Genomic DNA, 27,752 nt, shown 5'->3' on the forward strand with positions numbered 1-27,752 from the left:
CGGCCGGGCCCCGCGGCTCGCCAGCGCCGCGCGCTCAGACCTCCCGGTTCGACTGGCGGCGCGGGCGGCGGTGAGTGCAGCGCGGGCGCGGGCGCGGGCGCTGGTGGGGGGCGCGGCAGCCCGCGCGGGAGCGGGTCTCGGCGGCGTAAGCACTGGCCCCAGGCTCGGGAGCAGCCGAAGCCGGAAGACCCGCGGCATCGCGCCGGTCGCGGTGGCGGGGACCCCAGCGGCCCCCGGGGGTCGAGGCGGGCTGGAGGGCGTAGGGGTCCCGCCGAGATGTGCCGCGGGGGGCCCGTCGGAGCCGGGGCACGGGCTGGGTTCCGGCCCTGCTCCCAAGAGTGGGCCCATCGCCCGCTCTGGGGTGGTCCGGAAAAATTTCCGGACGCCGGTCCCAGAAATTCGGCTTCTAAGGGCCGCGCTGTATCTGCGCTTTTCGCCCCGCCACCCTCAGCGGGTGCCTTTGTGGACACCGGCGGTGGGGGGGGGGGGCGGAAGGCTAGGGAGCCCCCGAGAGGTGAAAATCCGGACAGAGCGCGAAGGGAGCTTTGGCCCTGGCTAGATCCCCTCTCCGAGGGTTAAGGTGGGCACCGGGTGAGTGCAGGGTCGGCCCAGACCCGCCCACTGCCTGTGCCGCCTGGATGCGGGTGGCACCGGCTGGGGAACCTGTGGCAGAGGTGGACATCACCCCTCCCCCGCCAAGCCTGGCAGGTGGCCTCCTCCCCTGTTCTCCAGGTCAGTATAGATCTGGGCAGTGGGGTGGGTGTTGTGTCTGCACTTCCTGGTCAAGGTCAGGGGATGGGGAAATGGGCATATTCTGGAAGGGCGGTACATTCCAGGGATCAGGCCAGTTGGACCTTTACTAGTTTTCTGGTCGCTTTTGTGCTTCTGATTCATGGGGCTGATGTCGTTACCTGTTGGACTGACCTTTGGTGTTTGGGAAACCCAGTTTCTGGAAGCCACGGCCCTTCCCTTCTTAACCCATCAGGTTAGACTCTCCCACCAGTCTTCCCAAGAGGGATAAATCCCTCCCTTTGGCCTGGTGGGCTAGTGCTGGTTCAGGGGCTGCCTGGAAGGCAGGTTGGCCCTGTGGTTCCCCTGGGGCCCTTGTAAGGAAGGACATGGTTTGCATTAGTGTATGTTTGACTGCCTCACTTACCTTCCTGCCCCCATCCCCAGCCTTTTCAGGGTGGTTTTTTTTTTTTTTTTAAGATTTTATTTATTTATTTGAGAGAGAGAGAGAGAGAGGGAGAGAGAGAGAAACAGCATGAGAGGGGAGAGGGTCAGAGGGAGAAGCAGGCTCCCCGCTGAGCCGGGAGCCCGATGTGGGACTCGATCCCAGGACTCCGGGATCATGACCTGAGCTGAAGGCAGTCGCTTAACCAACTGAGCCACCCAGGCGCCCTCAGGGTGGTTCTTTTAAAATGGGACTAACCTGGATGCCATTGTAAAGAGAGGCATGAGCTGGTGTCTGGGACTCCACCACCGTGTTTGGTTTTGTCACGGTTGGCTCAGAATCCAGAGAGCAGGTGACTTGTTCTACCTGGCATGGAATAACATCTCCTGCTGCACTTGGCTTACCTTTAAGCCAGCCTTTGTCTGGGATCTGAATGTGTACCAGCCTCTCTAAGAAACATTAATTGTAGCTCTCCTATGAGGGAGGCCCATCTTCCCTCTTTACTATTTTCCTCTTACTTTAAGGCATTGATAATAGATGCTCTTATTCGCATTTGGAAAAGTATCCTTGTAATGTTTTTGTGGATGAAGTGACTGGGTGATCGATCTGAGATGGAGGATCAATTTCTCAGGTCTCTAAAATACTAGATAGTTTGGCGAGTATACCTCCCTTTGCTCCTTCAGTCCCTTTTATGGGCTGGCTGTGGGGAAACAAAGTGCTACCCTTGCCCTTTAAAGGATACAGGAGAAGTGGCTCCAGGCCCTGAGGGGTTTATGCTGTGGGTCGAAAGTGGAAACACATGCAGGCAAAAAAGTCAGTGTTCTGTAATTCGTGGAAGGAGCTTGAGGGGAGTGGAAAGGAGGGAGGTGTGAGCGAGGAGCCAGGATAGCTACAGTGGGTTTAGTAGCAAAGCCAAGGCCTGAGTTTATGTGGCAGAAGGGGCATGTGGACATGGTGAGCAGCATTTCAAAGGAGCAGAAGGGTCTCGGCAAAGCTTCAGAGGAGGCACAGACAAGACAAGGGTTGGACCATAAAAGGGAAGCCATGGGGAGGGAAGGAGCCAGAAGGCATTTCCAGCCTATGTTGATTTTCAAGGAGATCAGCAGTATATACTCTTGCTGTTAACCACCCACACTGGAGGTGTGTATTAATACCACTCTAAGAATGGGCCGGTGCCCACCTGGGACTTAAAATTCTCCCACCAAAGATGAATCAACCCAGAGCTACAGTGATGGTGGAGGACAGGAGACTCATAAGAGGAAGTCCTAGAACCTTGGCACTACGTGTTGTCCTGTATTTCTTTTTGCTTTTATTGCAATGAAAACAGCCCAGTGGGAGAGGTGGTCTATCTCATCAGGCAAACAGACCTCCTTAACTCTGCCTTTCTCTAGTACAGACGTGTTTATGGTGTTTTTGGTGCCCAGTTGGCCTTCCCTGGTCTGTTCTGAACTCAACTTGTGTTTTCTTAACCTTAAAATTGTTATTTATGCTCAAAGTGGTGCTTTCATAGGTCCCCGCAATTTCTTCTTACTGTTTGAGCCTGCATTGGTGTTCTGGGCTGCTGTGAATGCTTCCTTGGCTAATGTAGTTGTCCCTCGGGTGCAGATTATTTCAGTAGGACTGTGTGTAATTTCATAGGATTTAAGACACGACAGAGAACTGCCTGGCTGGCTCAGTCAGTACAGCATGCAACTCAGGATCCCAAGGTTGTGAGTTCGAGTCCTATGTTGGGTGGAGAGATTACTTAAAAATAAAATCTTAAAAAAAAAAAAAGAAGAAAGGAAATATTGAGGGCATTTGTGTGGTGGTTCTGTGCTTACCTGTAGTAGGTCGGAAGTTCATTCACCGGGATCCTAAAAGCCCGAGGCACTCCCTCCTTTATCACTTTCTTCTTTATAGGTGTTAACTTGAAAGAACAATGGAGAATTTCAGCTACTTAGCTCAATGACCTTTAGAATTGACAGTGTTCCTGGAGTAAATTTAGGAGCTCAGCATTGCCTTGCCTTAACCTTGAGTCTGGGGAGGTTATTTGTAGGCGATGCATTGATGTTTTTTGAAAGTTATATAAAAAATAACACTGTTGCAGAAAGCGTGGAAGATAAAGAAGATCAGGCATAATCTCAGCTTGTGAACCAAACAGCTAGCATCAGCTTTCCTTGTTTGTTCCGTGGCTTGATCTGTTATCATGTTGCCTGTTTATCCGAAGCTACAATCAGGGTACATACAATTTTGTATCCCGATGCAGTCCTGTTAATGTTCTCATTGTGCCGCTTCATCAAAACTCATCATTCCTGTGGAAACTTGCGGATGTGGTTTCACCAGGAATCCAGAGGGAAGTCGCCCTCTCTGATTCCGGGGGAGCAGCCCACCTCTCCAGTGGAAGGATTTTCCATCCCGCAAATCACTGTAATTTGTACTTACGCCATCTTTGAACCTGGCTCTCAGACTGTGGTAACTTTATCTTTGGTTTGTGGGACATGTCACCCCATGGAAACAGACAGAATTCAGAAGATGGTATTTGAAAATAATTTCTCTGAAATATTTCCTCTGAGCTTCAGTGTTTTTACTGAGGTATACCAAATCTGAATTTGTTTGAGGGCAGCTAGCCCAAGAGCTGTCATAATGTTTTCTCACTTCCTTTCCCGAAGAGGGCTGGAGATCCCATTTTCCCCTTTTGTCTAAATTCTTCCTCCTTACTAATTTAGAGTTTAGAAAGCACCATTCTCCGGGACATTTTCCGGAACCGTGGGCAAGTTAAATTCCATTATAACAAAAACAGCATTGCAGTATCTTTGTATTTTCAAGTTTGCTAGCTAGTGGCCCTTAGTTTAAGAATTTTGAGCAATATTCGATTTAGTACATGTACAAGTCAGATAGTTCCTTAGAGTTTTTATAATCAAGTTTCACTTACGTTCACATTATTGAAAGAGCATTTTTCTCCAGAGATCGCAAAAGACCAGATCTTTTTGGCCTTCCCAGCTGGTTCTCCACCTTGTGTACAAACAGGGCTGTTTTCTTAGGCATCAGGGACAATTTTCAGGAATGCCCTTTGCAGCCCCCCCCCCTTTTTTCTTTTTTTGCTGAAGGAATCCCTTTTCCCCTGGGGTCATTTCAGTGATGCGAATATTCCAATATTGGGAGCTGGTCTCTGGGTTGCTTCTCTGGGGCTGGAGGGTGGGGGCAGGGAGTAGAAGTGAATAATCTTCCTTTTCTCTCCTTGAAAGAACTGATTTTAAGAAGGAGGATTAAGTTGGTGGTGAAAAAGCTGCTTTATCTTCTCCCTGAAGGCCTTGCCCTTTTCTGTGTTGATCTGATGTATTTTTAGAAGAGTTTATCACCCACATTTGTTTAAAACCACTGTGAGAGTTTTGAAATCGATGTTTTAAGGGAGGGGTACAGATCTTAGGCCAGGCATCCTTGTGCATCCAGCTGGGAGGGGTTTTGGAGATTCTTAAACCTCAAGGCCTGTACATTGCTTACATTTGGGGATATCTTTTTCTTTCTTTTTTTCTCTTTAATCTCCCCAATTAGAAATAATTAGAAACCCTGGTCACAGAAACTGGCTTCACTTCATCTTTTGCATTTAACCAAAATACCCTTAAAAAAAATACTTTCTTAAACAACAACAACACCTTTAAAAATTTTTTTGTGTTTTAAAATTGAACTTGAATGTCTTTGGGTGAGACCTGCCTGCCCCTGTTCACCTTACAGTTTAGTTTTAAGTTTGCAGGAAAGTTGCAGCCAGCACAGGGAGTTTCTGTTGTTAACACTGTTGCGCATCATCCCCACAGTACCCTCAAACCACGGAACTAACATTGGTGCCTCGCCATTAACAAAACTCCAGATTCTATTTTGGAGTTCACCCGTTTTCCCCCCTGACTTCCTTTTTCTTTTTCTTTTTTTTTTTTTTAAGATTTTATTTATTTATTTAATTGACAGAGAGAGAGAGAGACAGCAAGAGAGGGAACACAAGCAGGAGGAGTGGAGGAGGGAGAAGCAGGCCTCCAGCCGAGCAGGGAGCCCGATGCGGGGCTCGATCCCAGGACCCTGGGATCATGACCTGAGCCGAAGGCAGTCGCTCAACCAACTGAGCCACCCAGGCGCCCCTGACTTCCTTTTTCTGTACCAAGGTCCCATCCCGGGTACCACATGGCATTTTAACACCTTTTCCCAGCATCCTCTGGTCTCACAATGTCTCAGTCTTGTTTCCATGACTTCTTGAGGAGCACTGGTCAGAGATTTTGTAGAATTTCCCTCAGATTGGGTTTGTCTGGTGTTTTTCTCGTGGGCAGGGGAAGAATTGGCATGGAGGTGAAATGCCTTTCTCATGACATCAGGGGGTACCTGATATCCACAAGACATTGCTAATAATCTGAACCTTCTTCACTAGGTTGAGGTGGTGGTTGCCAGGTTTGCCCATTGCCGAGTTCCTGTCTTTGTCTTTTTGTAGACTGTCCCTTAATAGCAAGATACTAAATCCAGCCCATCCCAGGAAAGGGGTGGAGAGACTAAGCTCCACCCCCTGGAGGGAGGGGTATTGACACACTATTTGGAATTCTGTAAGGAAGATTTGTCTTCTGTATTTAAAAAATACACACTTATAAAGTGCTTGCACGATAGATACTGCCATCATATAGGGGGTGTATGTGCTGTGTATGTTTGTGAAATCTCAGTTCTACAAGGATGTAGTGGGGCATAGCTCTCCCAAAGCCCCATGGGGACCCGGGAGAAGTGTAGAACCCAGCCCTTGCCCCAGAGAGGTGTAATGTGGTCCAGTTAGGGAGACAGAATCTAATTTGCAGACAGGATGCAATTAGGATGCACAAGGAAGGCGTATGTTGTAGAGGGCTGGATTGTGTAGGCTCGGCCCAGGCACGGGGGCAGGCTTTAAGAGAACTCAGTAGCTAACGTTTACCACCCTGTTCTCACCTGAAATCTTGCTAAAGGCGAGGCGGATGTTTCCCATAATTTTCAAAGACATGACAGCTATAATCCCCATAGTCAACTGGAATATAGCCCGAATTGAGGAAATAAGCAAATAGAAGACTTCCAAGTAACACAGATATTTATCATCAAGGCAGATGCCCAAACGTGTTTACCTTACTCATAGAAGGCACCCAAGGAAACCAGGAGCTCTTACTTTGCATAGAGTTCTTACACAGTGAGTGCTGGTTTCCCATGCTGAGAGGCTTTAGCATAGCAAGGGCAGGGATGGTTAGTTAACCAGCAGCCCCAGGCTGGACCTTCTGCAGTCTGGGATAGCACAGAACCACCAGATGCCGACCCAGGCGCCATCTTCTTATTTTTTGTAGACTTTAAGGAAGCAGAGAGAAATATGGGATTGATATTAGAAAATAGTGTGGATACTTTTTGGGGAGGGATGCTGCAGGAAGCTTCCAGTCAGAATGAAGCAGTAGCAGAAGTTACGAGGCTGGAGTTCAGACATGATGCGGGGAGAGGGACCCCCTTGGCTATGGGCCGTTGGGCCTCTGATGTCTGTTTACACTGATGGGAGTCGCTGTGTGGCTTCTGCCGTGGTTGGTTTCTCCTGGTGTTCTACATTTTGAGGCTTATTTTTAGAATCTAACTCTCCATCTTGGCAGGAGTTGAATATTTTAAGGGGGGTTTTCAAGTTGCTCTTGGGCCGCTGGTTAATTAAGCAGAACCCTTGTGTGGGGTCCCTCCCTGAAAGGTCCAGCCTGGCACACACCTCGCCTGGGCCAGGGAGGCCCTTGGTGGTGGGAAGGCTCCCGTGATCCGACCCCACCCTCCTGGCCAACTGCTGCTCGCCTCCCCATAGGACACAAGTGTGCCTGTTTCTGCATGTCCAGCCATGCTGTTCCCCCCACCCCTGACCTGCCCTTGCCTGTGTCCCCTCTATACCCTCCACTTGCCTTAGAATCTAGACTCAGTTTCCCCTTTGGGTCTGTTCCCATATCTCCCCCATGTTGGTTAACTTTGCCTCCCCAGAGGGATTCCTTAAGGCCGGTGAGGGAGAGTCCATGTCTCCCCAGTCCCATATAAACCACCAGCCTTCAGAACTCCCTGCATGAAAAATGGGTCATAGCACAAAATTCAAAGAGAACTTTATTTTGGTAAATAGGACGCTGTTGGTACAAATTTGGGGATGATGTAGTGAGAATAGTCGTTTACACATCTCACTAAACAGAAGTAATCAGAAGCTTTAATCACTCTGCAAACACTCAGGGAGGGACTAAGGGCCAGGTGCTGAGCAGCAACGTGAGATGGTTCAAGGGACAAAGGGCTGTGATGATGTCATTTCACCCACAGGTGGGAGTACATGGGAGGCTGGGCTGGGGAGGGCAGATACAGGTTCATTTTTAATTTATGTCATTTAATTGTAAATATGTTACTATTAATAAATGCTGAGTCATGTAAATTTAATAAGCTGTATTTAATAAATCTATTTTATTGAATTTCTTCTTAATTTGATTTTTTATTGCGATGGCTCAGTATACAAAAGATCAACAGAGTTAAGTGAAGAGTGTCCTTCCCACTGCATCTCCCAGTCCAGCCCCCTCCCCTGCTCATAGACAGCCGCTGTTACCAGTTTCCTATATATCTTTTGGAGACATTTTATGCATATTCTATAAGGTGATATGTATATCCTTCTTTCTGATACCCAAATGATGGCCTGCTATGAACACTGTTGGGGCTTTTTTCATGCACTTTTTTCAATTTTTTCAATGCATCTAGGAAATGCATTTCCATACATAAAACTCTTGCTTATTCTGTTCTGATGGTTGTGTACTATTCCCTTGGCCTGGATGGGTTGTCACGGATCTGCCCCGTCCCCTGCCGATAGATAGTTAGGCGATACCCCTGTGTGCTCATCATTTGTCACTTCACCCGTGCATGGGATAGCGCGACCATAAATACCTAGAAGAGGAACTGCTGGGTCAATGGACCCATGCACATTACATTTTGGAAGACACTTCCATTGCATATTTACAGAAAAGTTGCAAAGTTAGCACAGAAGTTTTCCCATCCAGTTTCCCCCACTGTAAACATCTAGTGTCATCAGGGTGTGTTTGTCACGACTACCAAACTGACATTGGTGTCCCGGACTCTTAACCAATTCCAAACTATTTGAACTCAGAGGAAGAACTTTTATTCTACTGGACTCTCTTCCAGGATCTAATCCAGGATGCTACCTTGTATTTAGTTATGTTCCATTCTCCTCTGGTCTGTGACAGTTTCTCAGACTTTCCTTATTTTCTGTGACCTTGGCAGTCTTGAGGAGTACTCTCCCGGTCCCCTGTAGAAAGTCTGGGTTTGTCTGATGTTATTTTCATGATGAGCCTGAGGTCGAGGGTTTGGGGGAGGAAGGCCACAGAGCCGAAGTGCACTTTTCACCCCATCATATCAGCAGGTGTGTGATGTCCATGTGACTTCTTACTGATATTAAGCTTGACTCTGTTTCTGGGCCATTTTCCCTCCTCTCCTCGAGCGAGGTGAGCATCTTTTTGACTGTGATGACCCAGGTCAGCTTGAGTGTGCAGTTGAGGAGTGGATGCAGACCCCTGAGTCCCTGGGAAACTTTTTGGGGGAGGCCTGGTGGGGAATGACACCCCCTGAAGGATACAGAGGTGCGGGGCTGGGCCAGATGAGAGGAAGACCCTCCAGCCTGGGGAGAGGAGAACAAGAAGTAGGAGCTGGGCTTAGTGGGGTCATGGCTGAGGGAGGAATGAGGCCAGTGGGGGTGAGGGTAGTGAACCTGGGGATGGGGAAGAAAAGCACGGAGCCAGAGGGGCTGAGCACCCAGGCTGAAGGAAGAGGGGTATTTCTTTTTACATTTTGATAAGGAAGGATTTGAGCCATCATAGAGCTCTTAGGAGGGGAGCCAGCTGAGAGATGGGATTGGCAGGTGGGGCACACTGTTGGGCCAGGGTCCCTGGGGAGATGGCAGGCCATGCCCAGGTGGCCGCACTCAACACGGTTAAATGAAGTTTGAGCCAGAGAAGGGCTCCTTCTGGATTGAGGGCAGGCGGACGGGCCTGGGTGTTTCGGATGGGAGGTTGAGGGAGTCGGGTCTGCAGGGGGCAGAGGTGTGGGGGGCTCCACGTGGGAGGGAGGACAACCAATGACCACAAGCTCAGCAGCTCAAGTCACACAAGTCCATTATCTCCTGGGTCTGGAGGTCAGAAGTCCAAAATGGGTGTTCCTGGGTTAAAATCAAGGTGTCGCGTTCCTTCTGGAGGCTCTAGGGGAAAATCCATCTCCCAGCCTTTCCTGGCTTCCAGAGGCACCTGCGTTTCTTGGCTTGCAGCCCCTTGCTCCGGTTTCAAAGCCGGTAGGGGAGCACCTCCTGTCTTCTCAGAGCCTCCTGCCTCCCTCTTATGAGGAGCCTTGTGACATTGGGCCCACCAGGAACTCGGGTTGGTCTCCTCGTCTCTTAACTGAAGCACAGCTGTTTAAGGCACCACGCTCACGCACTCACACGTTCTGGGGATTAGGATGTGGACGACTCTAGGGGGCGCTATTTCGGGTGGGTCATGGCCCCAGAACCAGAGCACGGGGTGCAGTGGGGTCTGTGCTTGGATCTTGGCAGTGAAACCTCCAGGCCACTGTGGGCAAGCGATCCCCTCCCTGGTCCTTGTCTGCTTCCCTGCAGGTCATTAGCACGTGCCCAGGGTTCTGAGCACATCCACTTGCCCCCCTCTGAGGTATGGCTACTATTAGCCCATTTTCCAGATGAGGACACCAAGGCACAGAGAAGTCGAGCAACTCTCCCAAGTTCACACAGCCTAGAAGCGGCAGAGTTGGGCCTTTGAACCAAGGGAGCTTATTAGTTCCAGAGTTTCTGTTCTTAAACAATTCGACCTGCCTCTAGATTCCATCATCTTAAAATACATTCCATCACCTTGACTTTCTTTTGAGCTCTTCCATTTCCCTCTCCGTGCCCTTCCTGCTCCCATCCTTCCGTGTCTTCTCTTGTCTCGTGATCATCAGTGGGTTTTCAGCAGGCCAGGCCATGGTCCGAGCCATTCCTAGTGACCCCTGAGACATGGGTGGTGCCCACCCACTCTTGTAAATGACCGGGGCGTGCATGCAGGGGTTTCTGGAAACCCACCAGGCCCACCTGTACCGTCCCTGAGCTCGGTGGTGGCTGTGGCCTCCGATCCCCCATCAGCTCAGCTCCTGGTTGGATTCTGCAGTGAAGCCGGTCATGTCTTCTACCATTGCCCAATGGGACCTCTCAGCATCAGGCATCATCTCTCGGTGCTTCTTTGCTTTGGGGGCTGCCTGTTGGTCATCTCATCAGAATGGAGGGGTGACCAGGGGGCTCAGCCGGTTAAGCGCCTGCCTTCGGCTCAGGTCATGATCCCGGGGTCCTGGGATTGAGTCTCGCATCGGGCTCCCTGCTTAGCGGGGAGTCTGCTTCTTCCTTTCCTTCTACCCCTCCCCCTGTTTGTGTGCTCTCTTGCTCTCTCTCAAATAAATAAAATCTAAAAAAAAAAAAAAAAGGGATGGTAGTGGGCAGGAAAAATGACCCATGACGCCTTAAGTCCCTCATCTGCCAAGAGTACCCCTTCCGGATACTAACAGCGTCAGAAACTTGCATCGAGGAGTAGAGAGAGCCCATCTTGAGGTTCAGAGATTGTGGGGTTTTTTTTTTTTCTTTCTGATTCTGTCTTGTTTCATGTTTGCACACCTCCCCATTTCCCTTTCCCACCCACGTCTTGACTCGATCTCCTGCCTTGACATCCCGGGGTGCCCTGTTGAGAAATACCACTCTCCTCAGGAATCCTGGAGGAAATGAAGGATTTCAGACCCAATTAAGTGATTCTAGTTCCGGAGCGTGTTTGGTGACACTTGGGCCAAATACTCATGTTACCTTGAGCTGAACCAGGAGACCGTCTGTTCCTGAGGCTTGTCATTGTATAAACATCTTCCTGCAGAAACGTTCTCAGCTTCTAAATTGAGTTGTTAGGGGAAGACCCTCCCATTTACGTCTGCTTCCAGATCTTGATGCCATCCAAGATGGGTCTGGTGTTCTACCCCCATTTGTTGGAAGTGTCACGGTGACCAGCGTGTCCTGGGTTGCCTGGGGTGAGCCCCAAAATCCCATATCCAGGGAAGGCCCTCCATCCCGGTGGGTCACCCTGTAAAATACCCATGGTGTTTTGAGCCTAGTTGTAGGTGCTAGGGATGTGGATTTTAATAAATTTCAATCGGGCCCACAGACTGATCTGGAAGCCAGACAAGTAAAGAAAAGTGCTCTGTGACAAGTTCAGTGGAGAAACACGTCTTGGTCACAGCTAACACATACTCACTGCTTCTGTGCCCCTCATTGTTCTGGGTGCTTTTCACAAGGGGATTCATTGAATCCGCCCAAGAGCCTTAAGACACTACCAGTGTGTCCATTTTATGGGTGGGCTAACCGAGGCACCCAAGTCATGCCATGAAGCATGCCATCTGACCAGAGGCAGTCCGGCTACAGACCCTGTGCCCTTGATCTCTGCACTGTGTAGAGAGGTTCAAGTGGGGATTAATTCTCCCCTGAGATCGCTTCTTGGGGGAGGTGATGCATAAGCTGGGATGGGACAGCTGAGAGGAATTTGCAGCCCATTGGGAAGGAAGGACACCCAGGGCAGTGGAAAGAGCATGCCTGGGACGCATCCGGGGACATCTGAGCCGGGCTGTGGACGCATCACAGACATGCAGTGTAGTGGGTGGTGACATGGGAAATGGGGTAGGCGTCGGGGTTCATGGTGCCCTGGGAACCCCCTCCATCCCGGGCAACCCAGGATCTTCAGTCATTCTCGTCTTGGGGGCACTGGGCATGTCAGAAAGACCCCAGAGGTTTTGGGCTTAGGTAAATGGGGCCCCAGGATGGGCTGAACTAAGTCTAGTAGAATTTGGGAGGCTCAAATTGCCGGCCTTGGCTTGTGACACAGAGACTGGAGATTTCTAGCAATGCCTTTATTTTCCCCCTTGGTGATTTAGGTGAAGCTCGCATAGTGTAAAACTCACCATTTCAGAGTATACAGTTCAGGGGTGTGTAGCACGTTCCCAGTGTTGTGCAAACACCATCTCAGTCTAGCTCCAGAACATTTTCATCACCCCAGTTAACCTGTACCACTTAACAGCACCCCCATTTCCTCTCCACACCCTCCCTCCAGCCCCTGGCCAGCACCGACTGCTGACCTGTGTCTAGATGCACCTGTTCCGGGCGTTTCATGGAAATGGACTTATACCCTATGTGGTCTCTGCATCTGGCTTCCCTCCCCGCAGCATCACATTTTCGAGATTCGCCCGGCGGTCTCTTGGGGCCGACTGTGCAGTGGTGGTAAGGCTGGTCTGCCAGCCGTCTCCAGGCCTCCCAGAGGTGCAGACCCTTCCCCGGGAATTGAGGATTCCGGGCAGAGAGCGCTGCTGGGCTTGGCTCGGTAAACCCCGAATGCACATCTGTGCAGGCATAGAACGGGGGAAGATGATCCTCAGAGCAGTGGGAAACGCCCAGAATAGCAGCCCCGATTCGGGCGTTCCAGGGAATTCTGAGACTGTTCAGGCCGAACGTTTTAGGAGCAGATCTGTTGCTGAAAGTGAGGCCTGTCTGGGATTGTTCCAGTGTCCCGAGGTCTCAGGCCCCATTCATTAATATCAGCTCAGGATGTGAGGATCGCCGGGCCTGACAGCGCAACTTCTCTCCAGCATTTTGAGGACACTTTGCTTCTCTTTCAACAGAGCCGTATTTAAAAGGCTGAGGCTGAGCTGCTCTGAGATTCCCCTGGCAAGGGGCCTTTGCTGCCTTTCCCACCCCGGGTGTTACCAGCAGGTGGCGGACACACCCGGCACCATGAGGTCCCTTAAATATGCAGCTTCGCGCCCGCGTTGTATCTCCGGGAGGTTCTGGGATCTTCCCCTTCTGTGTGTCTTTCCTCCAGAATGAGAAGGAAGAGCTTTGTGTGTGGATATCTGCCTTTGGTTGATATTAAGGTCCTGGCCCCCTGATCCTTATTAGAGAAGCCGATCGTTTTTGTTTATGGTTTTTTTTAAAGATCCATTTATTTTGGCGGGGGGGGGTGGCAGAGGGAGAGAGAGAATCCCAAGCAGACTCCCCGCTGAACACAGGGCTCGATTGCAGGACCCAGAGATCATGACCTGAGCCGAACGAAACCAAGAGTTGGATGCTTAGCCCACTGAGCCATCCAGGCGCCCCAAGAAACAGATTGTTTTAATTCACGAAGTCATCAGTGACAAAATTAGTGGGAATCCATAATAGGTATTTTTTCGCCCTGTCTTGAGTGTGTGCCGTGAGAGTCTGCAGGACGTGCACCTTTTTACACGTGTAAGAGAGGCAGAGAGAGAGAGAAAGGCGTTCCAGTGTGTTGCTCCCATATTTTCATGTTTCGTTTGGGGGTAAGGTGTGCAAAACAAGGCTGTTGATTGTGTCTGCATCTCCTAGCCTCGGAGGTGTTTGGTGAGGTCAAAAGCAGCCTGGAGTCCACCGGATGTGGGTGCAAACCCTAGCCATGCCTCCTCCATCTTTGTGACTTTGGGCACGCAGCTTAACCTCTCTGGGCCCCAGTTTGTCCGTGTGTGAGTTGGGATAATGATAACAATAATCCGCTCAGCGGTGTGAGGACCACATGGGATGACACGCATGAGGATGTGAATTACAGAGCCTGGTGCTGCAAAGTAAGAGCCCGTTATGGTCCATCTTAATGCAGCTGTGAACCTGGGGTGGGGGTGGAGAGTAGTTGACGGGGATAGGATTTTGCTCAGACCAGGACCTCTGGACTCAGAGATTCCCAAGCATGGTTTAAACAGCCTGGTTATCTGGTACCCTTAGCACCCTTCAGTTTCTTCCTGTGTGAGAATCCAGCAGATTCGATGCAGATTCAAGACTCAGAGGAGTGACCCCAGCCAGTCTCAACCTGCTTGGCCCCATTAGGCAGAGGGGAGCGCTCCCCGGGGCTGGTCACCTTCACCCTGCCCATTTCCCTTGGTTGTGGCTCATTAGGTTAAATCGTGAGAAAGCTGAGCATGGTTGGAAAAGAATAGACAGATGTAAGGAACCTCAGACCTCAGTCAGTAAAAGGTTAAAATTTGTTCAGACAATTGCATTTATGATGGCAAGCAAAGGGGAGACACATTTTGGGAATACTGAAGGAACAAATATCGGTGATTTAAGAAACTCATTGGCACCCGAATACCTCATTCCACACCTCTCTCCCCCATTCTCTCAGTGGGGACCCAGGCAAGTGGAAGTCAGTTTAGGGGGAGGGGCGAGGTTAAAAAAAAAAAAAGAAAGAAAGAAAAAACAAGTCTTAGATATTACAGGGGTGTGTGGCCCTCCAAAGCTCAACCCTATCCAACGAAATCTTCTTTCTTAGTATTTCGTTTTCTCTTGTTAGGCAGAAATTAAATTATATTTAAGTTAATTAATTAAATTTAAATATAATTTAATTTTTCTCCTTGGGGCCAAGGGTGGGGGGTGGAGGCAGCTATAATGAAAACAAGACAGAGAAATCCTGTTCCGTACCCAGGTTTGACGAATGAAGCTACTCCTGGGACTCAGTCCCGTAAGCCCAGGAAGAAATATCCTTATACCCCTCACTGCCCGTTTAAGAGAGAATCTCTCACCAAGGAAATCGTGGAGACTTGGAGCAAAGGGAATTTTCATCTAGGGGCCCCAAAATTCCAGGTGGCACACTGACAGGTGAGAAAGTGGGGGCCAGGATCCTGCGGCTGGTCATGGGCCAATTTCCAGGTCTGCCTCCAGCCCTTCTTGCATTAGAAATGCTTCTCTGTGCATTAGGCATGCCTCCTTTCTCGTGGCCTGTGGTCACCCAGGGCTTCATGACCTGGGGCCTCAGCGCAGCATGGAAACGCAGGGCCCCCGGTTCCCTAAGTCCTCACAGATTCAAGATGGTAGCCACAGGGCATTGGGCTGAGCACGGTCTCCGGGGTGTAGGGCCTGTGGGCTGCCCTAGTCACATTTTCTGATTTGAATGGTGGGTTTGGAATGCCTCTCTGTGGATTTGGAAGTCATGGCAGAGCCATTCTGATGTGGGGAACACGGAGCTCCCCAACCCTGATGAGCATTTCCTTCATCGCTGTGGGGATTGGTGGGGGCAAGGTGTTTGGAGAATCGCCTTCAACGAGTTCCTTTAAACGGGCAGTCAAGAAGAACCACTCTTGGGGGCCTAATAACAAAGTTAAACAAGTGAGGAGGGAGGAAAGAGACCCCCTCATTGGCTCCTTTATTCCCCTGCTGGAGGCTCCCTGTAACTATGACAACCTGGCTGTCCAAGCCAACTGCCCAGGGCCACCGAAGGGGTGCTCAGGGCCGCGCTTTTTGGTGCCAAACTGTGGCTTTGCTCTTCTGTTGAACTCCGAGATGCTTTCTCGCTTTGTCCTAGAAAAAGGAGCACAGGTGTTAGATGGAATTGTGCTCAACCTCAGCACATCGGTGGCCTGAACTGGAGGGACAAGGGTTCTCTGGGGACAGTGGACTGTGTGTGTGTGTGTGTGTGTGTGTGTGTTTACCTGTATGTGCAGCTATGTCTGGGTGTGTGTGTGTGTCTGTGTGTGTGCCTGTATATGCATCTGTGCCTGTGTGTGTGTGTGTGTCTGTGCATCTATGGCTGTGTGAGTGTGTGTGTGCGCCTGTATGTGCATCTGTGTGTGTGTGTGTGCGCACGCGTGCGTCTGTATGTGTATCAATGTCTCTGTGTGTGTGTGTGCCTGTATGTGCATCTGTGTCTGTGTGTGTGTGCGTGCGCGCCTGTATGTGCATCTGTGTCTGTGTGTGCACGCGCGTGCGCCTGTAGGTGCATCCATGTCTGGGTGTGTGTGTGCGCGCCTGTATGTGCATCTGTGTCTGGGTGTGTGTATGTGCGCCTCTAGGTGCATCTGTGGGTGTGTGTGTGTGTCTGTAGGTGCATCTATGGGTGTGTGTGTGTGTGTGTATGTGCAGCTATGTCTGGGTGTGTGTGTACCTGTATGTGCATCTGGGTCTGGGTGTGTGTGTGTGTATGTGTGTCTGTATGTGCATCTATGGGTCTGTGTGTGTGTGTGTTCCTGTATGTACAGCTATGTCTGTGTGTGTGTGTGCCTGTAAGTGCATCTGTGTGTGTGTATGTGCCTGTATATGTATCTATGTCTGTGTGTGTGTGTACCTGTATGTGCCTCTGTGTCTGTGTGTGTGTGCCTGTATGTGCATCTGTGTCTGGGTGTGTGTGTGTGTGTGTCTGTCTGTGCATCTGTGTCTGGCTGTGTGTGTGTGTGCGTGCATGTCTGTGGGGGTGGGGGCGGGAGGGAGGGGGACTGTTTGCCCCCTTTGAAGAGTTCTGCCTTGGGGGGCAAGGACCAGGAGGTGGCGGCAGGTAGAGCAAACCCTTCCCGGAGGGGGTGGCAGGGTGGGTAGCTAGCTGGGCCCCCTGCCCCCCCTGGGGAAGCCCAATTGAAATGGTTGGGGGGGCGGAGTGTGGGGAGAAGAAGAAAGAGCAGGAGGAATGAGCGAAGTGGCATTTCCTGGCCTGGGGCCTGGGGAAGGGAGGCTGTGGAATTTATTTAGAAAAGCCTTCAAACCAGTTGCTTACAGGTTTTGTTTTGTTTTCACTCCTCTAGCCCGGCACTCTTGTTCCTTTTCAGAAATCTAAGCGTTGTTTACGTGGCTGTTTGGGACAAAATCAATGTTCCCCGAGAGGCAGGGTCCTCAAGTTCAGAAACTAGGCTGTGGCCACGAGACCAGGGATGCCGGAGCGCTAAGCCGGCCGGCCTTGATTTCCAGAAGCACAGGCCCTTCCTTCCTTGAGAGGAAAGGAGCGCCCCCCAGCACCTCATGTCTGCTCTGGACAACAGACTCAGCTGCCTTGGGTCACTTTTGGAGGAGGGAGCAGTGGTTCTGAAGGGGAGGGATTTCGCTTCCGAGTTGAGTCATTGTTTCCCAGCGGTTTGACTCAGGCTTTTTTTTCCTGCACAATTCGGGGCACCCCAAGATCTCCTTTTCCCCTCCCAAAGCTCTCCTCTTGCCACTGCGGCACGCCGTGCTATTTTAGGCCCTCTGTCCACCCAGGTATTTTTGGCCCTTGCGGTTTTCTGCTGTGAGTCAGTTTTCATAATAAATTGTGTAGGCAGCTGGGGGTCTGCCTTTCCTGAGACAGGAAGGGACAGCGAGTCCTTGACGTTTGGCAAGGTCGTGAATTCCTCCAGCACACCAGCTCACCGAGGGAGGCGGCCGGCCCCCACCCGGAGTCTGGCAGGGCCAGAAGCTGCAGCTGGGGCGGGGGTGGGGCGGGGGGGTGGGGGGTGGGGCGGTGTTCCTGGGGAAGGAACATCAGCCAGCTTAGGGGGGTGAGCCTGGTGAGGAAGTGTCCTGGGGCTGATGTTTGTGGTCTGCCTCCCTTCTTCCTTCTACTTTTCTGTTCCAGTCTGTCAGAGTAAACTGACAACATTGCATAACCACTTTGTGCAATCGTTTTCTCATTTTTATACCCGGGACCTGTTTGCACAAAGATGCCCTGTGATCTCATTGGCTCCCCTTCTGCCTTCCTCCTGATTAACTGTCCCCGCAGACTTGGATGTGGCCGCCACCCACCATCCCCCCAGCCCATACCCAGGGGCCTTCCAAGGTTTGCCTCTTGCTCAGACAGACCTGCTTCATCTATGCTGTCTAGGGTTGGACCTGTCCTCTTCTCTATAATCTTCCATGACTCCCTGTGTTCCATTGTTCTGCCGTCCTGTAGAAGCAGGAAAGTGTGAGCCACGTGGGTAGTTTAAACATTTCTTAGCAGCCGCGTTTTAAAAAGTACAAAAAACGGGTGAAAGGAATTGCAACAATGCGTTTTACTTAACTTCACTTATCTAAAATGTTACCATTTCCAGTATAAAAAAATTATGAATGAAATATTTCATGTGAATGTTTTACAATTTCTCAAAATCCAGGGTGTGTTTTATGTTGACATCATATCCCAAATTGGTTGCTAGTATTTTGTCAGAACCGTTTGGTCTAGATTCAGAGCCCATGACGTTCACTGTTCGAAAAGTAGATTCACATAGCCAAGGTGCCCCTTGGAAAGGTGGGAAAACTTAACGTAAGTTTCTGTACGCTTATGGAATTTTCCAGTAATTGCATGGTGTATTAGATTTTTTTAATTTATTTTTTTTTTAAGAGAGAGGGAGAGAGCATGCAAGTGGGGCCAAGGGGCAGAGAGAGAGGGAGAGAATCTTAAGCAGACTCTGTGCTGAGTGCGGAGCCCAGTGTCGGGTGGGATCTCACAACCCTGAGACCATGACCTGAGCCGAAATCGAGAGTCAGACGCTTAACCGACTGAGCCACCCAGGCACCCCTGGATTTTAAATTTTAAATCATGTAACCTTGAAATACAATGTAAAAATTCAGTTCCTGGGTCCCAGCGGCCACTCTGTGAATGCCAGTAGCTGAGTGTTGTGTGTGTGTGTGGTGGGGGGAGCTGCTGGGCAACCATATTGGACAGCCCAGATGGAGAATATTTCCACTCTTCCACAAGGTTCCAGCAGGCAGACTTACACAGTAAATGCCAAATACCTCCACAGGGCTTTCAGATTTCTTACAACCCAGCCCCAACCTGTCTAGCTTTATTTATTGACCCTGTTTGACATGTGTCCACTTTCCCATGCTTCTCTTTCCCCTCTGAAATCCCCTGTCCTCTCCTCTGAGAAATTTCCTCTTTTCTGTCTCTGCTTAAAGGCAGAGAGCTTCCTCAAACGAGTCTCCCCTCCTCCCCCTGGCATAATTAATTGCTGCCTCCGCTTCCCATGGGTTCCTGAAGACGAGGCCGAGTGTGTGTGGGGGGAGAGGCAGCAGGACCGTGGCTCGCCGCCCTGGGAGCTCATTTCTTCATTTCTCCTGAGGCAGGTTTGAATGGATCTTCTAAGGCTGCGGTAGCCCTGCCCCTTTAGAAAAACATGGTGACACAAGGGCCGCACTGTGTCCTCCAGCTGCCCCGGGGCCGGGCCACTGTGCACAGGGCTGCAACAGGAATACACCCCGGGTACCGGCCACGTAATTCTAGGCGGGCATTAGCTCTGCCCCCGCGAGGGGGCGGGGGGGGGAGGGTGGGGGGGGGGGGGGGGCAGGGGGGGGAATGGGGGGGGACCCTTTCTTTGCCCTCACAAAAGGAAATCTGTGCTTGGGTCCGATACTCCTTTCTCGAAATGGGAGCCGGCGTGTGTGTGTGTGTGTGTGTGTGCGCGCGTGTGTGTGCGTGTGTGTGCGTGTGTTTACTTTTTAAAACTGTAAAATACAAATAGAAAAGTGCACACATTGTAATTGTACCGCTTGGATGTTCACGCAGTGTGCCCACCATGTGACCGCCCCCAGGTGAAGAAAAAGCACAGGAGCGGCCCCTTAGAAGAACCCCGCACCCCCCCACCCCTTCCAGCCTCCACTCCCTACCCCTCCAGGAACAACCACTTCCCCGACTTGACTTCTGGCCCGTGACTCATTCTGCCTGCTTCTGGATGTAAATGGCATCACACCGTGTGTCCGTCTCTGCCCTCTGGCTTCCTTCAGACGCACTCTATTTGCCATAGTCTGTGGTTGAGTTTGAATGCCTTTGTCTTTTCCGGCATCTAAAATGCTTTTAGTCAAAACCACAGTGGTTAAAAAGAAGAAGACAATACTCCATGTGAAAGACAGGCCACTGTTGCTTGGTCCTTTTGAAGTGTGAAGAAGAAAAGCTTCTGCTCTAAATGGGGTGACGTGTGCCCACGGGATTTTTCTAGGTTTTGATGATTTGGGGTTGTATTTACCTTTTAGCTTCATTTAGGGAATCCCTTGTTAGGGTGATCATTCTTGGGTCTGGGAGGGACATTAGCTCCCTTTCTGGCTTTTGGACAAGGCTGGACACAAGCCTTGTCTTCATGTTTTCTGTTTGCCCAGTAGAAATTGGAAGATTCAGGTGGAAAAGGGAGAAGGAGAGGGGGGTGTCCCTCGCATTTCTGATCCCGTGTCTTTTGGTTTTGCTTTAGGTAAAATGTCTGTTCCAGGATCCTACCAGGCGGCCGCTGGGCCTTCCTCGGTGCCAACCGCGCCCCCATCCTACGACGAGACAGTGGCCGTCAACAGTTACTTCCCCATGCCTCCTGCCGTCGTGCCGGGGCCAACCACAGGGCTGGTGACAGGCCCGGATGGCAAGGGCATGAATCCGCCTGCCTACTACACGCAGCCAGTGCCCGGCCCCAACGCCAATGCAAGTATGTGCCACCTCCCGTGCCCCCGTTACCTCCCTTTGGCCCTCCACCCTGGCCTTGGGGACTCTGCGAGAATCAGGGAAGCCACAGAAGCAAGTCCACTTAAGGGTCTAAGCCAAGTGCCCGTCAGTCCGTCTAAACCCCTCGTCCTGGAATGTGTCCCATCTAGTCTTCTGGGTTCCATGTCTTGGGGGCTTGCGTCTTTTTCCTAACAAAGCAGTTTATGAGCTCTCCCAAGTCGGCTGCAAAGCGATTGTTTGGTGCTAACCACAGAGGCCCACCAACAATCCCAGAGAAACTGGGGAATGAGAGTGTGTTTTTAAGGGCCCCCACCCTTCCAGCTGAGGCCAGGGCTGCAGTGGGGGGCGGGGGGAGAAGAAACAGCTAGGAGTTAGGAACTGGTGAGCAGACACTGGCCCAGCCCATGCCTGCGTGGCTTCCCTGCCTTCTAGCAACTTCTCTGTGGCCTTGCCCCCTGGGACTTCCTGCCGCCCAGGTGTGCCCAGGTGCGTAGCTGATTCAGTATCCCCAGCAGCTGAGAGGGAGGAATCGCCAGCTCAGGGAGTAGGCCCGTGAGTCAGACTGCCTGGGTTCACCTGACTGCCTGGTGCCTCAGTTTCCCCACCTATAAAATAGGGTTCATCAAGTGCCTCCATCAGTAGGTTTTTCAGATGGAATAAAGTCCTATGAGTAATCCTTTGATAAAAGTGAGCTATTGTCGTGTTTGAGTAACTTTGACCCCTTCAGATAGAAGAGAACAAGGTGACTTCAGACTGATCATGCTTTGGTCAATAATTTATTGCACCAAAAAAAAAAAAAAGACTTTAATACAGTTTACATGTGAGTGGTCAAGTATGCTTAAATACTGCTTCTTTGGAAGGAGAGTCTTTCTAGAAGTATTAAGTTCTGTTGGCTTGGACAACAATGAATTTCCCCTAACACATAGATTATAGAAATGGCATTCCAGCACCACAGAAAGGAACAGAAGGAAGTCACTTTGACAGAAATACGAGCTCAAACAACTTTGCCAAAACCCAAAAACATTCTGAATGCTAAGGACTTCACGATTTATATCACTCCGGGCTCTCCTCTGGTGACTGTGAATGCCTGTGTGAGTTTTTCATATCGTTTTCTCTTTTTAGCACGATTTTATGTACTCATTTCATGTGTCAGCTCGATTCCCAGACTCCTTGCAAAGCCTGGGCCAGCGTCCCCGGGCCAGTAAATACCAGCCTTATAGCTGGGCTTTGGACTTAAGAGCCCTGTGTGAAATGAACAAACTGTGTAATCGAGGGTTTGCCGTGTCCCAGAGTGTGAGCTGCTTTACTATCCTCATCTGATGGAATCCTGGCAACAGCCCTGTTACTTCCATTTTTAAAAATAAAAGTGTCACGGAGATATAATTCCTGTCCCCTGGAGTTCAGTCGTTCAAGGTGTCTGATTCGCTGTGGTCAGTATAGTTACAGAGCTGTGCAAGCCTCAGCACTCATTCCAGACTCTTTCCACCACCCCAGAAAGAAACCCCATCCCCCCTGCCCCTGGCAACCACTAATCTATGGATGAAGAAAATTGAGGCTAAAACCCCATCATATCGCCGTTTCTGGAGTTACCATCTGCAGACCACCTTCGTGGAACCACACAGGTTGCTGAAAGAGCCTTCTGGGGACCTTGCCCCGGACCTGCTGACTCTTCCTGCCCCGGCCAGGGCAGGGAGGGGCGGGGAAGGAACCTGCATTAGCAGTAAACTCCCCACCCGATTCTGTGGTCAGTGATTTCGAAAGCCTGGTCGTGCTGAGCCAAATCCCAGCTCCGGGAACTTCTCCCCATCTCACATGGCGGGGGGGTCGGGGACGTGGAGAGCCCCTCAAATGATAATGCTGGAAATTTGCCACTGTTTTGTTAAAATACACGTCCCGTCAAATTGATCACCGGAAGCGTCTCTTGGGGTACAGTTGAGTGGCATTAACAAGCACATTCACTTTGTTGTGCAACCATCACCACCATCCCTTTCTAGAACTTTTTAAATCTTGTAATCATGGAAATTCCATACGTGCCAAACAGCAGCTCCCCGTTACCCCCCTGCCCCTCTCCCAGCCCCTGGCGTCCACCGTCTCTTCTCTGTCTGTGAATTGGATGATCCAGGTGCCTCATATACGTGAAATCCTGCCGTGTGTGTCCTGTGGCTGGCTTACGTCCCTCAGCGTCATGTCCCGAAGGTCCGGCCGTGTTGTAGCATGGGGCAGAATGTCCTTCTGAGGCCGAGCAAGATGCCATTGTCTGGCCAGCCCCCATCATGCTTATCCGTTCGCTGCCCCCCTTTGGCTCTCGTGAGCGGTGGGTGGGCCAGCCCCCCCGTGGATACCGGGCCCCCACCTCCTGGTTGTCTGACGGATGCTTTCCCCATTCACCGATTGCCCCTACCTGTTCCCCGCAGTTGCTGTGCAGACCGTATACGTGCAGCGGCCTGTCTCCTTTTTCGACCGTCCGGTCCAGATGTGCTGTCCTTCCTGCAACAAGATGATCGTGACTCAGCTGTCCTACAACGCTGGCGCCCTCACCTGGCTCTCCTGTGGGAGCCTGTGCTTGCTGGGGTAAGTCCAGGGCCCACTCGGTCCCCAGGCTCCTCCTCGTTCCTCTCTTGCAGGATTTCTCCACCGCAGCATGTCTGTCTGTGCCTGGGGGCAGGGGGAAGCGTGCACCGCTGGGTGTTCAGCTGCACCCCCTGGCCTGTGCACTTGGTGCCTGTGGCACCCCTCCCCACACAGACATCGTCCCCAGTGGGGAACCACTGCCCTTGAGCAGATCAGCACCTGGAAAATGCTGTCCCCTCCCCGCCCGCTCAGACCACTCCCTGCGTGTAGGGGCAGGCACAACACCCCCAGCATCAGTGCCGGGTGATACCCTGAGGAATGTCTTTTTCTTTCTTTCTTTTTTTTTCTTGAAGAATTTCACGACCTAAATAATAATGTTTGCCCGACTCTGAGAGAAGCTTTGAACAACTTGCACATTAAAATAACTTCACAGTCACCTCTTCAACCCTTCTTATCCTTTTAGGACCCCGAGTGTTTTTCCCATCGTCTACACAGGGAAAGTGTGTCTTTATGTCTGCCCCAAGGGTATTATATTGAAAGAGATCATAGTTTAAGTTCTGGGAGATATTTGAGGAAGCACAGTTTATTTATTTATTTGTTTTTTCCCCAAACAGATTAAGGCAGTTGCCTATTCCTGGCTCTGTTTTCTCCCTCGAAGGAAACAGTGTCTGTGCATTTCTCTTTTAGGAGCCTGGCCTCTCGGACACCTGGCTTGTTCCTCACTGTTTGTGGCTTAGCCTAAGAAGGAATGATATTTCTCTTCTTCATTTCGAAGGGAGGCGCCAAGCCCCGGAGAGCTTGGCTTCCTTGAGGACACACGTTCAGTGGGGGGTAGAAAGGAGAGAAGACAGGTTTCTTGGCACCGGATTCCCTGTCCTGCCCACGGGACTGCAGTGAAGGCTGACCTCTTGAGTCCCTGGACCAAAAATGTGAAATAAAAGCTCATCGTCCTTGGACATTTTATTAAAACTCTTTTTTTTTTTTTGTTTTTAATCCTGGAAACCAGGGAAAGACGGGATGAGAACTCTTGAATGTCAGCCTCTGCTGATCTAGCTCTCAAATCAAGGCAGCGTTTCTGCCCCTCCCTCCTTTTCTTCCTTATACGTGGCGTTGTGGCTTCAAGTCCTAACCTCTCACTGCTGTGTGACTGTGGGCAAGTGACTTCACCTCTCTGTGCTCCAGTTCCCTCCTCTGAAAACTGGAGGTAGTAATGCTCCCACCCAGGGAGGTTGTTGAGGATAAAATAAGTGAATATGTGCGTCCCACAACTTGTAGCTCTGAGCTCTGTTTGTATTCCTAAGAGTGTGGTAAGGATTAGTGCTAACGCACTGAGGCGCCCTTGCTTGAATTTGGGTAAACTTCGGCAGTAGGAGGAAATTTTTTGCATGAGGTTGTTTCCTCATCAGGCTCATAGAACCATTTTTCTTAAATGTATCCTGTTTCTCCTTTATGTAAATCATTGTCTTCCTGTAACTTGTTTTTTTTTTAACTGAATCATAATGACATACGATAGTATATCAGTTTCAGACCTGCAAGATAGTGATTCGATGTTTTTATACATTATGAAATCGCCATGATAGGTCTTGTTAACCATCTGTTGCCCTATCAGGTTATGACAATGTTATGGATTATATTCCCCATGCTTGTGTTACAAAATGTTGATTTTTAACTAAATCTGGACCAACGTTGGTTGTAAGGCTGTGGGGGTGTTTTCTGATACCATCTAGCTCTCCATAACCAGCTGGGTGTCCGGTGATTCAATTCAGTTCTGACGCTACTTGGAGTTAGCACAGAGCCCACGGCTTAAGGAGCCAGTCCCCTAGACTGCCCCCAGGAGAGATGTGAGTCGCAAGCCTCAGGCCACCCGGATTTCTGACCACCAGCTATAAATTGAGGGTCCTACCATCCCTTCTTCCGGTTTGCTAATTTGCTAGAGCAGCTCACAGAACTCAGGAAGGCACTTTATTTACATTTACCAGTTTATTATGAAGGACGCACTCTTGATGACAGAGGAACCGAGGATCTTTCTGGTGACCAGCCCTATCCTAAGGCAGGGACCCTGCCCTGGTCGCCTTATTAGCATAAAATCAGGTGTGATTGAAAGGGGCTTGTTTTGAATAACAGAAGGCACTCACTGCGGTCACTCACTCGGAAAATTCCCAGACTTTTGGAGCTAATTGCCAGGAACTGGGGACAGAGACCAGATCTATTTCTTATTCTACCACAGGCTATCTGAAACTCCTACCTGGGTGCACGGATAATTGATTATGTAGATTAAGAGATGTTATTTGGGGAATTTTGTTTGGTGGTTACTGTAAGAAGCGCCCTCTCCATATGGAAGAATCATCAGTCTAGACACCTGGGTTAGCAAACTGCAACCCTGGGGCCAAATCCAGCCCATTTTAGTTCTATGGGAACATACCACACTGTCTGTTGACAGATTATCTGTGGCTGTTTTGGCAGAACAAGGTCCGTGTAGCCTAAAATATGTACCATCTGGCCCTTGACACAAGAAGGTCACTGACCCCAATCTAAGACTGAAAGATGCTGGCATGCCCCAAAAGTTGAAAATACCCCCAGGGCGGTCTGTCTTGAGAGAACAGGCTCGGTGTGGGTTGGTGTATGCATTGCCGTGACAGATAACCACAAACGTGGCGGCTTCAAACAATACAAATCTATTCTCACAATTTTGGAAGCCGGAAGTCCACAGTCAAGGTGCTGTGCTCCCTTGGGCGGAGACTCTAGGGTCCTTGGCTCGTGGCTGCAAGACTTCAGTCTCTGCCTGCATCGTCACTTGGCCTTTATCCCTCCCTGTCTTTCTGTGTGTCCCCTCCTCTTCTTGTAAGGACATCAGTCTTGGAGCCCACCTGGATCTTCCAGGACGATCCCATCTTGAGATCATTCGTGACACCTGCAAAGACCCTGGTCCCAAGGACGGTCAGACCCAGAGTTCCTGCGGGCTTAGGACGGCCTACCTATCTTTATGGTGGCCACCATCCACAACTGTGACAGAGGGTGACACGCTCTGTGTCTGTTTTTGTCCTCCAGGTGCGTAGCGGGTTGCTGCTTCATCCCCTTCTGTGTGGACGCCCTGCAGGACGTGGACCACTACTGTCCCAACTGCAAAGCTCTCCTGGGCACCTACAAGCGCTTGTAGGACTCGGCCCGACCTGCAGGGTGCCGCGTGCTGCCGGAAGCGCTCTCCGCCTCTCACCCCGTCCCGCCCCTGGTGTGTGTGTGTGGGGTGTCCCACCTCGGTAGCCACATCCTTCCAGGGGCTTCACCTTCGTGTCTTCTTTTGGGGGAAAAAAATATCGCAAAAATAACACACCTCCTCCAGAACCCCGGAGATGGCTGCTTGGAGTTGTGCACAGGACATGCAAAGACATTCACCTCCAGTGCTGGTTCCCGCTTACCGTGTCGCCAAGTCACCCTACCTAACTGTGACTGTTGCCCCATCGGAATATCTTCTGGCGATTGGCCATCGGCTGGCTTCACTTCTTGCCTCCGTGGGCCTTTCTGGGGGGAGGTCTCAAGCTGAGAAGCCACAGGTTGCCTTATTTTTCGAGACTGTTCTGGCCCGAATACGGCCGACCCCACCTTTAGTGCCTGCGTCCGTTCACCTGTTCCCATTTCTGGTGACAAAAATCTTTGCCTCGTCGGCGAAGGGCTTGGCTCTCAGAACCTGTCAGTGCGGGCTTTTCATTAGCACACAAATTCACTTTACTTTCTTCATTCCTTTTTTAAGTGCCAGGAGGAGCTATTCCCACCCATGAGGTCCTAAATGTGAGCTGGAGATGCAGGGCTGGCTCTTACTGCGGACCTGCCCCCCCGCCCCCCAACCCCATTCTTGGCACCAGATCCTCAGCCCCTTCCGGGGAAGGGCTTTTTTCTTCTAGGGGAATTGTTTGTCTTAACAACCATTTTTATGACCTCCTTTTGGTCTTAATTTTGAAAGGAGGGATTTATAGAACCATTTTTCTTAACCATATGATTGCTACCACTTCCTATTGATCAATGCATTTTTTTTTTGGTCCTTAACAGAAAAAGCAATGGATAATTTTATCCACTGCCTCTACCTGGGTTTAGTGCGGTTCTTAAAAACATCTGTAATGGGACTCTTCAAGGGGGACCTCTTTGGGAACCCTACTGGTGTGTTTAGAGAGACAGAGGAACGCACAGGGTGAGCACATCTGGGTACCATGGTGCTGGAGAGCTTGGGGACCTGATGCTTCAAAGGAATCTAAATTCTGATTTTATTTTTCAGAAATAGAATTTGTTGTAGGACATCAGAAGACATGATTTCTAGGACTCAATCAACAAGCCAGAGTTCTCGGTTAGCTGCTGCATCATCTCCGAAATCAAGATAAAGCTGGGCTCGACTTTCTCGAGAGTCCCTGTTTTGATAATGAATAGGCACAGGGAATGCATGTGAATAATATTATGTAGAAATCAAGCCTAGACCTGGAACGAAAATCTGTATATTGGCCGAAAATTATAGTTGTAACCAGTGATCCAGCTTATTCATTTGATGTTTTGAAAGTTCCAGTAATTATTTTTGCAATGAATACGGATACTACATAGTACTTTGGTGTTATCTGCTTTTGAAAAAATAAAGTCTTTGGTTCACTTAGTGAACTATTTATCAGTTCTTACGGTGTGAAGAAAGGTCTTGTGTTGCGTTTCCAGCCACTGATACAAAGAACCTTTATTTGTTCCATGATGGTAGAAAACCCTTCATGATAAAAACGTCAGACTCGCTGAATATCCCTCCACGT

General features: G+C 50.3%; 1 protein-coding gene across 2 annotated transcripts; it reads left to right on the forward strand.

Moving 5' to 3' along the window:
* On the forward strand, window positions 1-27,625 carry LITAF (lipopolysaccharide induced TNF factor). 2 transcript variants are annotated; one of them, XR_012380445.1, is made up of 5 exons: window positions 1-70; window positions 20,162-20,386; window positions 22,818-22,974; window positions 26,023-26,203; window positions 27,242-27,625. XR_012380445.1 is itself a non-coding variant. In XM_025855646.2 (4 exons), the coding sequence occupies exons 2-4, from the start codon at window positions 20,167-20,169 to the stop codon at window positions 26,129-26,131; spliced, it is 486 nt and encodes a 161-aa protein (XP_025711431.1). In that variant the 5' UTR covers window positions 1-70; window positions 20,162-20,166; the 3' UTR covers window positions 26,132-27,625. The 2 variants fall into 2 exon arrangements, 1 of the variants encoding a protein (XP_025711431.1); XM_025855646.2 differs by having other exon boundaries at window positions 26,023-27,625.
* The last annotated feature ends 127 nt before the right edge of the window (window positions 27,626-27,752 follow it).

Source organism: Callorhinus ursinus, unplaced genomic scaffold (genome assembly GCF_003265705.2).
Source record: "Callorhinus ursinus isolate GAN/ISIS: 27379988/994484 unplaced genomic scaffold, GSC_fseal_2.0 scaffold13, whole genome shotgun sequence".
NCBI lineage: Eukaryota > Metazoa > Chordata > Mammalia > Carnivora > Otariidae > Callorhinus > Callorhinus ursinus.

Coding starts and splice junctions, on each gene's coding strand:
- LITAF (XM_025855646.2), top strand. CDS start 20,167: ATGTCTGTTCCAGGATCCTACCAGGCGGCCGCTGGGCCTTCCTCGGTG. Junction 20,387..22,817: donor CGGCCCCAACGCCAATGCAA/GTATGTGCCACC, acceptor TGTTCCCCGCAG/TTGCTGTGCAGACCGTATAC. Junction 22,975..26,022: donor GGGAGCCTGTGCTTGCTGGG/GTAAGTCCAGGG, acceptor TTTGTCCTCCAG/GTGCGTAGCGGGTTGCTGCT.